The 12196-nt window shown below is 42.6% G+C and overlaps 1 protein-coding gene across 1 annotated transcript in view; it reads right to left on the bottom strand.

The window, feature by feature from the left end:
* PPFIBP2 (PPFIA binding protein 2) overlaps positions 1-12196 on the bottom strand; it is a 138757-nt gene that overhangs the window by 27844 nt on the left and 98717 nt on the right. Inside the window, 4 exon segments of the mRNA XM_007954702.2 lie at positions 377-452; positions 1845-1906; positions 3526-3634; positions 7846-7938. Of these exon segments, the coding sequence (XP_007952893.2) occupies positions 377-452; positions 1845-1906; positions 3526-3634; positions 7846-7938 (340 nt within the window).

The raw sequence follows: 12196 nt of genomic DNA, 5'->3' as shown, positions 1-12196 counted from the left end.
ATCCCCAGTGAGGGCACTGGATTGATCTTTGCTCCATATTGAATTCTATTCATTGCCTCTATGGGGTATCCTGGGAAGATGTACAGGAGACCTTTCAAGAGTAGGGATTCCCAAGGGTTAAAGGTTAAAAGTTTTATTTCCTTGGTGATCTGTATAGTTCCTGGCAGGTTTGAATTGATTGCCATCTGATAAAATTTCTGGAAATCATTGGGTTCCACTTTCCCACCATCCAGGAAAGTCCAAACAGTACCATTCCCCAGTAGGGAATCTTAATTTAAATGGAGGTGAAGAATCTCCTGGAAGAACTGCCCCTGAGTTTAACACGACAGATGGAATATCACTTGGAGAAAACTGTAAGATCCCCAATTGCTTTCACCTTGAGTTGCCATCACGATCTCCTTTACTCTCCGGTACTGGTTTAATAGCCCCGTAAGCTCTTCTATCCGACGATCCTGCCATAATGTAAGAGCAGATTTAGACACAGACGACACCACTAGCACCTCAGACAATTTCAGTTTGGGGCCAAGCCTCTGTTCTGAGCACATTGAGAAGAAGCCCCATATGGAACCTAAGGAGTACTCCAAAGGGAAAAATAATATCCAGGCCCCATCCCTTAGAGCCTGGGTCCTCAATGGTCTGCCTGCAACTGCAGGCATTTATGCCTCTACTCAAATGCTATGAGTCTAATCTCTATTTAAAAAAAAAAAAACAACTCTCCTTGGTATGGCCTTCATGGGGCTTAAGCATTTCCAGGAACTTGGAACTCATTGTCTCCCTATCCTCCTAAGGTAGCAAGGTTTAAAAAAAATAATAATCATAATCATAAACCAAACCCACTGCCATCGAATCGATTCTGACTCATAGCAACCCCCATTGGGTGGGTTTCCTAGATGTTACATCTTTACGGAAGTAGACAGCCCAGTCTTGCTTCCACATAGTGGCTGGTGGGTTTGAACTGCCAACCTTCTGGTTAGCAGTCAAATGCCCTAGGCACTGTGCCACCAGAGCTCCAAGGTAGCAAGGTAGCCATAGCAAGGTAGCCATGGAAATCAACTTCCTGATCCAAGTGTTGCCCTCTGGAGCCATACAAAATAAGACTAAAATAAAGCTGCTGTATTTATCTATCCCAATATCTTCACCTGCTCCTTAAGAATCTGAGATTTCTTATACAATTCAGGCAATTCTGAGAAGGGATAATTAATTTCAAGGCAAAGGCCTAGGGGGTTGGAAGCCCACATAGGTTCTGAGTTACACAAATGGGTTTGAACTCTGGCTCTGCTATCTACTAATTATCTTACCTTGAGCAAAAGTATTTAAGCATTTTGAGTCTCAGTTCCCTCATCTGTAAAAGGCAGGGCTGTGACCCCCAAAGATAATTTGTACCAATAAATAATGGCTATTTTATGATTGTGCAGGAATGAAATGTGAAGAATCTGAGAAGGCAGGATAAACTGAGGCATTGCATGCTGCCTCGTTCTGATGGTCACCAGCTGGTGCACATGGGGATTTAGAGGAACTGCTCTTGAGTTTTGCTAGGAATCTAAGCAGGAGCTATGGTATTGGCAGCAACCACAGTGATATTTTAAAATTTTTTTCCATAGCAACATAGCCAGGCAAGATGTCTGCTTTTGGGACATTTCACTTAGGGAAAGTTCTCAGGCATCAAAGTCAATAACAGGTAGCTGAGGCTGAGTCTCTAGGAGGCAGAAGCCATTTTCCTGACACATCCCTAAGTCGACAGACTGATAGACATAGCCTTTTCCAGAAGATCAGAGACCAGAAGGGATCAAAGAGAGCCAGCGATGTGTAAGGAAAAAGACAGGGCCACTCAATAACCATCTTACCTTATCTTCATTTGCGACAAGCAAAGTTTCCATTCCCATTTTCAGACGTTGAATTTCTTGGTCTAAAAATATTTAGATGTAGAATTAATTTTATAAATTCCAAGAGCTATCGCCACATACTAACATGCTCCTTAAGTACAAATGTGAGGAGTTTCCACAGAAACAAAATACATATTCTTTAAAGAGCTCAGGGCGGTGTCTAGCATAGAGCATCATTAAATATTTGTTGAACTACTAAACGCATGAACCTACTATTTTGGTTTCTCTTTATAAACATTTGCTAGAAAAAACAAATTGCCATTTACTCAAAGGTGACACAGAATGACCTCAAAATCTTTTGAAATCAACAACAGATGTTGAAATGCAACATCTGTATCCTTTATAATTTGAGCAGGCAAGTATCTAAGCTGCTAACTGGTTTTGGAGAAAATCATACATCCCATGGCCTGTAGCAGAGGGCTATTTAAAATAAGGAAAATAGTCTTATAGCTTGAATGTAGATGGGAAATGGGTGAATATGCCAAATAGTTAGGTACCTAACTTAATTTAAAATGACATAGTCAGAACTGATTAGCAAATGTTTAGATGCATCTATAAATATATTAAAACAAACTCTACAGCTAAGGGAAAACAATTGGTTAATTGTAAAGCTACAGAAATTCTCTGTGGAATTTCCAAAGGATCTATATCAGTCTTTGATAGTCAACCCATGGCCTCCCCTCACTCTGGACTCAGTAAGGCCTTTTTTGACTTTTTTTCAAACTGATCTGGAGAGCCGAGTGAAAGGCCAATGCCTGAAAGAGCTAGAGGTCATCACCCCAGATACTTGGAGGCCTAGGAATTGGCACAAAAGTAGATTTTCCAAACAGGTACCGACATCCATCCCCAAAATGGTTTAAATGTAAAGGGACTAGAGCTATCTATACAAGAAAAGTATAGGAAACAAGGGAATGGAAGAATAGGCATCCCATTTTCAGGATGCTTGCTCATATCCAACAAAGATAGGGGCAGTGGGTCTATGGACTTTGTGTAAAGAATTACGGAGATTCATTTTCAGAGTAAAGAGGAAAGTGCATGCTCTTTGTCTTAGGATCCTGGCAGCTGAGGATCAGCTTTGCAGCCTTGTTTGTGGAGTGAGCTCCATTTGAGGTCTGGTAAACCATGATTTTTGGCCAGGACCCACCTGAGCAAAAAATGACCCAAAGACCAGCTCCAGGAGGTACTCGAAGATGGAATGGAGCAGGGCCTAGAAGGCTTGGATGTGGGGAAGCATAGGGTAGAAGGGAGGACTGCCTAGTCTACAAGTCACGGTAAGAGGAAGTCCCTGCCCAGGTTTGACATCACAGGTAGCTCAAAGTCCCCTAACAAGATCCAACCTTCATAATATACATTGGCAGTAGTAGTGACACACCTAATTGCTTGGGAGATATAGAGAAAGGCTTGGAGAGAGATAAGCATATTAGTCACTAATTTCCTTCTCCTACCTAAACTGCTGTTTCATGAGAGCCTGGCTTCCCCATCCCAGCCAGGTATCTAATATAGGCAGTACTGAGGCTGAAATGAGATGTGGCAGTGGTACCTATCCAGAGGACCATATGATCTCTCCTAGTATTGCTCTGAAGCGAGGATGGTAAGGGGAAATTTGGAAAGTTTGTGACCATTTTGTATACATGGCAGATACCTCTCTCTGTATGGTCTCTGTGGGCTGTGGTTCGCGAGAGCTGGCTGTGCAGGCGCTCAATTTCTGCTTCCTTCAGGGCAACCTGCTCCTGTAGCTGGGCTACCTCAGCCTGAAAGAACAAGAGAGAATCCCCACAAGGTCAGAGGGATGACTGAACTGTGATGACAGGCCTCAAGTAGAGCCGAGAGCTCACTGGACCCTAAGACATGTTAGGAAGTTAGCAAAGATACCAGAAACTTCACAGCTCTCCCTACAGGGTGGAGCTCTGCTGACTGCACTCACTCTTCCTGGCTTCTTCAGCCCTACCTGCAGCCCTGAAAGTCAGCCTGCTCTTGCCCCTACATTCCTCCTACCTGACCAGGCTCTTTCCTTAATCTGCCCTCTGAGGTCCATGCACCTACCTCTAAGACCTAAGAAGCTAGGATTGTGTGCAATGGGAGGGCTGAATAGAAGTGGACATTATTTTTCTGGTTGTGGTCTTTCTTCTCCCAAAGTATTCATACAATAGCATGTATATACACCACCATAACAACATACGTACATCTTTCATCTTTCCAGCTCATGCAGGAAGTATGGTAGAAATCTAATTAGTACTACTGGATAAAGAGTGAGCCGAGAGCTGACATGCAGAGATGGGTGTTCCGGCTTCCTCCAAATGCTGGGCCTCATTAAACCCAGGCACCACACCTTAGTGTTGCTAACTAGACTATGAATCACCTTTAGAGCCTTAGAAGCCTTAAGCAGAACTGAAGAATTTCAAAAACCAATGTGGGTTTTTACTTCAAGGAATCAGGATGATATAAGAAAAAGAGCATGAGTTTTAGAACAACCGAAATCCATATCTGAACCTCTGAGCCATTCTGAACCTGTTTCTTTATCTGGAAATGAGGATAGTTATATAAGATAGAGGTCATTGGGTTACTTTATAGATTAAATAAGTAAATGTGAGCAAAGGGCTTGGTACATTCTAGCATACAGGAGGTGCTCAACGCTTGGTAATTATTAAACAACCCTTAGCATTTCAAATGCTATGTATTTCAAAAGTCTATATGCCAGAGCAAAGTGCTCATGTAATTTTAAAAAGAATTACTTGGTTTTATAACAGAGGGTGGTATGTACAACTTCAAAGAGTTTTACTGAGACAGTACTTGTGAGTGCAGCATCGTGAGGGAAGTTCTGAGCTACCTGAGAGAGGCTTCTCCTAGAATAGATGACTACGAGGCAAGTATACACAAGGCTACGTCGGATACAAATAGATCAGTAGATAAATAGATCTGGATAGCCTAGAAACGTTATTAACTAACTGTAAGATCTTAGAAAATTTCTTTAACCTCTCTGTGCCTCAGTTTCTTCATTTGTAAAATGGGAATATGTTGGCAAAGAATAATGAATGTACCATGGACACTAGAAGAATGAACAAATCTGTGTTGGAGAAGTACAGCCAGAATGTTCCTTAGACACACGAATGGACAGACTTCGTCTTACCTACTTTGATCACATCAGAAGGAACCAGTCCCCTGGAGAAGGATATCATGCTTGGTAAAGTAGAGGGTCAATGAAAAAGGGGAAGACCTTCAACGAGATGGGCTGACACAGTGGCTGAGATGATGGGCTTAATCATGCAATGATGTGAGGTTGGTGCAGGACTGGGCAGCGTTTTGCTCTATTGTATATAGGGTCACTATAAGGTGGAATGGGACAGCATCTAACAACAACAACATCAAAATGGGAATATAATAGACTTACCTCTTGGATGGTTATGAGGACTAGATGAGTTAATGTTTGCAAAGTACTTAAATTATTATATAATACCACATATTTCTTACTGGTAGGGAAGGAAAAGATGATTCAATTAAATTATGTTAAGATAATTAACCAGCTCTTTGGGGGTGAAAAAAAATTGGATTTCTGGGCTTGAAGGATTAGTATCATAGTCTCATGAGACATCTCACTCAAATGGGAGCTCTGGTAGCATAGTGGCTAAGACACTTGCCTGCTAACCAGATGGCTGGCGGTTCAAACCCACCAGCCACTCCTCGGAAGGAAGGTTGGGCAATCCTACTTCCGTAGTGATACTGCCTCGGAAACCCAAGGAGGGGTCGCTATGAGTCGGGGCTGACTTGACGGCACGTAACAACAACAACAACATGTTATGTTCTGCATCCTAGTTTGGTGAGTAGTGTCTGGGGTCTTAAAAGGTTACAAACAGCTATCTAAGATACAACTATTAGTCTCTACTTATTCAGAGGAAAAGAGAAAGAAGGAAACAAAAGACTCAAAGAAGAAACTAGTCTACCGGACAAATGTTGTACATGAACCTCAGGCTCATCTACCCTGAGATCAGAAGAACTAGATGGTGACTGGCTACCACTATGGATTGATGTAATCAGGGCCACAACAGATGGTCTCTGATAAAATGAGAGGAAAATGAGGAACATAACCTCAAACCTCCTTTAAAAAAAACAAGACAAAAAAACTCCACAGACCTACGGGACTGGTTGAGACTGGAGGACTCCCCAAGACTATTGGCTTGAGATATTCTTTAAGCCTTGAACCAAAATTAACCCCTAAGGTCACTATGGTGGTTAAGGTTATCGTCAGCTTGGCTGGGCCTGGTTGAGTGGCTGGGCAGCTGGATGTAGTTATTCCCCATGGTGAGATTGGCAGTCAGTTCCATGGTGGAATCTACTGGAGCAGCTGAGTAGCTGCTTTAGTGATATGGTCTGCTTCCAGTATATAAGCAGCAGCTTTGAGGAAGGTCTCTCTAGCTTTTTGGCACACTTGAATCCTGCATGTAGCCAAGTCATTGTTCAACAGCCTGCCATGCCCTGCCTATCTTGGGACTTCTTCTGGACTTGAATTAGTGGCCTGCTGTGTTGTTTGGTAACATTGGGACTGTGCCGTTTTACTTGCCAACCTAGGGTTTCTCAGCAAGCCAGCAGCTGCGTGAGTGAAGAAAAGCCTCCAGCTTCAGTGGGCCAGGAGCAGGAGGCAGAGCTGAAGTACAAGGTTGAGGGGCTTTCACCCAGCTCCTAGAGCCTGGCACTTTGAACTTGGACTTCTAGTCTCCAAGACTATAAGAGAATAAACTTCTCCTTATTAAAGCCATCCCATTTGTGGTATCTTCTGTTAAGAGTGGCACTAGGTAATCAAAATAGTCATCTTACAGCTAAATAACAAATTGGCTCAAAAAATGATTATCATCCACAAGTACTGTGGTCCTTTAAAAAATCACCCATATGAGACCAAATGGCCAACAATTACTTTAAAACTCAGATGAGAATGTAAAGGGACAGGGAAACTAGATTAATGGAAACAGAACAACCAGAACAGAAATAATGAAAATATGCATGCATCATGAAGAATGTACCCAACATCACTGAATAACTTGTATAGAAATTGTTGAATTGCAACTTAAAGTGTTGTGTAAGCCTTCACTAAAAACACAATAAAATATTGTATTTTAAAAGGAGATGGTATCTGCCAGGCTTCAGAAGGCAAGAATGCTCTTCCAAGATTGTTAGAGCTTTCTTTTTTTTCCCCTAAGAGAAGCCAAAGTCTGTATTTAAATGGAAAATTTCCTAAAGGTTCAATAACAATTCATTACTTTTAAATATATGTGTAGGGCAAAAAATAAACTTCAATTATTAGAGAAAAAGAGAATAGAAATAAAAAGGGGAGGAAGGAATTTATTTCACAAAAGAATTTATCCTTAGTGCCCTTTAGATAGCAAGATTCCCAGTTTTTAATAAAAACATGGTTTAATTGAAAAAATATTCAAAGTATTTAGGAATACATTGCTGAAAATAAGACATGGCTATTTTTATTCTTTTAATGACTATTAGAGAGACTGCTAACTTTAAAAGGATGCATGCTATATTACATTGGTGCTCACTGACTTAGGACTTGTCACTCACTCACTGTTCACTTGCTCATACACTCAACTTCAACTAGGCACTATGGGGTGCTGTGAGAGGAAGGAGACTAGGCTGCTACCTGTCAGGAGCTCAAAATCTCTCAGGCTTCCCTCAAAAGAAACTTCCTGGATCCAAATCTGTCTGCTCCAGTTCCTGTTATGCTCAGTACCATTGCTAGTGCACATAGTACGATGCATTTGCATTTAAAACTAAGATGAGAATGTAAGGGGAGAGGGAAACTAGATTAATAGAAATGGAACAACCAGAACAGAAATAATGAAAATATGCATGCATTGTAAAGAATGTACCCAATGCTTAAGCTATGGAAAAATTCAAATTTGAACACAAGCCCTCCCTACAAGGCCTCAATGCCCTCTCCATAAACATCAGAACTGCCTCTTACCTTAGTGGCCTTCAACTTCCACTCATATTGATTCCGTTCATTTTCTAACTCTTCAACTTTGATTTTGAGATGCCTGAGTTCTTGCAGTAATTCCTAGAGGGATAGAAGAGAAAGACAAAGTTCTGTTGGGCAAAAAGCAAGAGTTGCTCTGGGTTACAAACCTGGGTAAGCTCATGCATGGCGGATACCAGGGGCAGAGCAACAGCATCAAGTTCCACACTGTGGTTTTAATCTGTGAACATGGTCCTTGTTTCAGAAGACCTGTGTGGCCATTTAAAAATAAAGGAATCTCTTAGATCAGGAAGTTCCACATATCAGAAAGAGAAAGACATCCTCTTCTTTTTAGAACTCTTCTTGCCTGTCCCTTTCTCTGACACTCAGGTCCACTGCAGTGTGTGTATGCATCAAGAACATGTGTGTACAGGGCGAGGCAAGTAGGGCTTGAGAACAAGTAGAACAAAGATGCTGAAATGAGACAGCTTCTACCCATGTGATGCAGACAAAGTAGCAAAAAGCAGGCTGAAAACATCATCTCTCTGTGCTGTGGATGGGGGAATGCAGAGAAGGGGTCTCATGATCCTGGAAGGCTTCACAGAAGTGATAATTAAATGAGGGAGAAACTAAACATTAAGGGAAGAAGCATGAAGTGCCAAGTATAGAGATCAGTAATGGCATTCAGCTGAGAAGAGGAAATTGGTTTGAAGAAAGAAGTGAAGGAGAGGGCATCCAGACAGAGGAGGCAGAAAGTAGATAATTTGATGGGCTGGAACAGAGGATACCAAAACCAAACCAAACTCACTGCCATTGAGTCAATTCTGACTCATAGCAACCTCCTTTGGGTTTCTGAGGCAGTAAATCTTTGCAGAAGATTGCCCAGTTTTCCTTCTGTGGAGTGGCTGATGGGTTTGAACCATGGATCTTCTGGTTAGCAGTCAAATGCCTTAGGCACTACGCCACCAGAGCTCCTTGGAGCAGAGGATGTTGTTGTTGTTATGTGCTGTCGAGTCAGACCCGACTCATAGTGACCCCTCCTTGGGTTGCTGAGGCAGTATCACTTCGGAAGTAGATTGCCCAACTTTTCTTCCGAGGAGAGGCTGGTGGGTTTGAATGCCAGCCTTCTGGTTAGCAGTCAAGTGCCTTAGGCACTCTGCTACCAGAGGTGTAGGCAAATAGTGGGAGATAAAGTGGGAAGATAATAAGGAGTTCTGATTCCATCTTTAGAAAATAAGGAGACAATGAAGATTGCTTAGTAGGGCAGTGATATTTAAATATCGTGTAGCTAATAAGTGGTGGAACTGGGATTCAAGCCCATGCTATCTGATTCCAGAGCCCTTGTTTTTAAATTCTCCTTCAATAAAGAAGAAACCAAGGTTCCCTTAACAATTAATCCTGCTGACTAGTTCCTATTTTAAAAATCAGCATAAAAACAATTATTTCCACATGCTTTCTGAACTCCAAACTCATACCACACACTTTCCACTTAACATCTACATGTGGATGTTGCAAAGGCATCTCAGATTGCCATGTCCAAAATGGAACTCTTATTTTCCTCGCTAGTCATTCCTGTCTCACTAAATACCATACTCATTTATCTAATTGCTTGTCCCAGAAACCTGGGATCCATTCTCAGTATCTCCTTCTCCATCTTTCCCTACGTACATATCCTAAGCCTTGTTGATTCTACTTCTAAGAAACTAATTCTCCAACTCTACCATCACCACTCTGGACTAGCAACCACTTTTGGTGGCTTGGACAGTCTCTTCATTGGTTGCTCCTCTGTCTTCTTGCCCCTCTTCTAACCATTCACCCCACAGCACCCAGAAGAGCAATAGAATTACAACACAAATCAGAGCATGTCACTCCTCTGTTTCATAAAGCTCATGAACTATAATCCATGATAAAAACTGCTAAGCCTGACCCAGGTCATCACTGTCAGCCCTTTGCATGTATATATATGTGTGGGGGGTGGTGGTGGTGGTGGTGGTAAAAATACTTGTAAAAAAAAAAATCTACATTTCAACATTTTTTACATGTACAATCCAGTGACATTAATTATATGTGATGGAAAGGAGCCCTAGTAGCACAATGGTTAAGTGCTGAGCTGCTAATCAGAAGCTTGGTGGTTTGAACCCCCCAGAGGCTCCACAGTAGAAAAGACCTGTGATCTGCTCCTGTAAAGAGTACAGCCCAGAAAACCCTATGGGGCAGTTCTATTCTGTCACATGGGGTCACGATGCATTGAAATCAACTCAGCGGTACCCAAAAACAACACCGTGGTGGAACCATCATCACTATCCATTTCTAAAATATTTTTATCATCTTTAACAGAAATTCCACGTCCCTTAAGCAATACCTGCCTACCTCTTGCATCACTCTTTCTCCCAGACCACAATGGACACTTTTAGTTCTTCTTTCCAACTTGGTCCTTTACATACGTCATTCTCCTACCCATCCTTCAGGCCTCCCTGAGCAATACGATCATGACTTCCACACCCATCCTTCAGCAATGCGATCATGACTCCCACATTGCCTCAAGTGCCCCTGCTGTACTCTCTTGTGACACCTTGTTTGTCTCCTGCCTGCTTTGCAATTAAATGTTTACTTCTATGCTTGTTAACGCCTAGCTCTCATATACTGTAACTCCACAAGGAGTTTGGTTAGTTCGTTTTGCTAATCTGATTATCCAGAGGTGCCTGGTTCACAATAGGTGTGCATTTTATGTTGAATAAAAACATGAAACTCAAGTCATTATTTAACTGGCTTTGAGCTCCCGAGTCCCTTTCGACAGTAGGCCTTGGAGGAGTAGGCTCATCCTAGTTCTGTTGCCACACAAGGCATCAATAATGCCAGAGAACAAGAACCAGGTCACACTAGTGTGAGGGCCAAGTCCAGAATCCCAGTCAGATACACCCCACATGGGCTAGAAGTCATGAACACCAGTCTAATGGGATTATGTGGGGGAAGTTTTCCTGGAAATTCAGATGATGACTTAATAGTTGATAGCAAATGGAAAATTGTGTTCTAGTTTCTCACTGGGAGTAAATCTCTTTCAAAAATAAACTTGAAAGGACTCTTTCATTCTTTTGTGATGTTATTTTTCCCCCCAAGGAAAGATGAAGATGAGATGAAGTTTTGTTTACTCTCCGAGCCCAGAGGAAGAAACTGGCATCTGAATCATATATCTGGGGAAGAGAATCACAAGGCTTCCTTTGGTACAGATTCCTATCATTCAGAGCGTCTGACACACTTCTTTCCCAGCCCTAAAGGAGATTAGTGTCACCACCTGTCTGAGGATCTGCCTCACCTGCTCAGTGATGGCCACAAAGCTCACTCACTTCTTGACAGGTGTGAGTTCCAAGCTATTCCCAGAGGCAAAAACAGAACCATGCTAAGCCCCCCAGCCCCTCCACCAATGAAATGCCCCACACATGCATGCTCTGATATACTTAAGTGTGGTTCCTACAGGTGACCCCTCCCAACGGGCACAATCCTGGCTGCAGGGCTGGGGCTCGGCCACACCATCACCGGCCGCTACCTCCTCGGGGTGGTCCCTACTGAGTAACTGGCGCTCTTGCATCTGCCTGTGGATGTCCAGCTGCAGCCTACACATCTGCTCCTGCAGCTCACTGATCACATTCAGAACCGACTGCAGGAAGGAAGAGAGAGGAGAGAAAAGCACGCAGGGTCAGTCAGCTCTCAGACACAGAGCTCCTTGAGAAAACAGCATGGAAAAGGGAAGAAGCATGCAGAGGGCGAGTGGTGGGAAGCACCCAGCAGTGACTATCCATGGGCATTCACTTTCTGCACAAGAATCAAAAGGCGTGGCATGTTTCCTGATGCCTGCCTCATCTATGGGCCAGTGCCAGACTGCCTTGCTGTTTGAACAAACCCCCAACAAGGAGCTCCTTTGCACCATGCTGGAAGGTTATCCTTGCATGCCAATACCTGAGGCACAGAGCCTAGAAGAAAGCCTTCATGAAGCAGGAGCAATAGCAGAGACAGGGACATAAGCAGGGACACACATACAGAAATATCCCTTTTATACATGTGTCCATGCTACATAGGTCAACTCCCCCACCCAAATGCCCAGACATGTCACCACCTCATGCACAGGTGACATATATGACACACATCACACTTATACATGCTAATATGAGCCCAATTCCAAACTCTCCCTCACACTGTAGACCTTATTCCTTCACTTCCTATTCCAAACCTGACTCCTTGATAACCTCTAGAATATTCTGTTCTTTTACAACTTTTAAAAATAACCATAAACTTTGGAATTTATACCTATTCAATTCAGAATACCTTTAACTAGCAGCTTCAATAGCCTCTCCCTTATCTATTT

Source organism: Orycteropus afer, unplaced genomic scaffold, assembly GCF_000298275.1.
Source record: "Orycteropus afer afer isolate SDZICR_OR568_19922 unplaced genomic scaffold, OryAfe1.0 scaffold00014, whole genome shotgun sequence".
Classification (NCBI taxonomy): domain Eukaryota; kingdom Metazoa; phylum Chordata; class Mammalia; order Tubulidentata; family Orycteropodidae; genus Orycteropus; species Orycteropus afer.
Note: the sequence above shows the minus strand (reverse complement) of the source record. Positions and strands in the feature narration are given on the sequence as shown.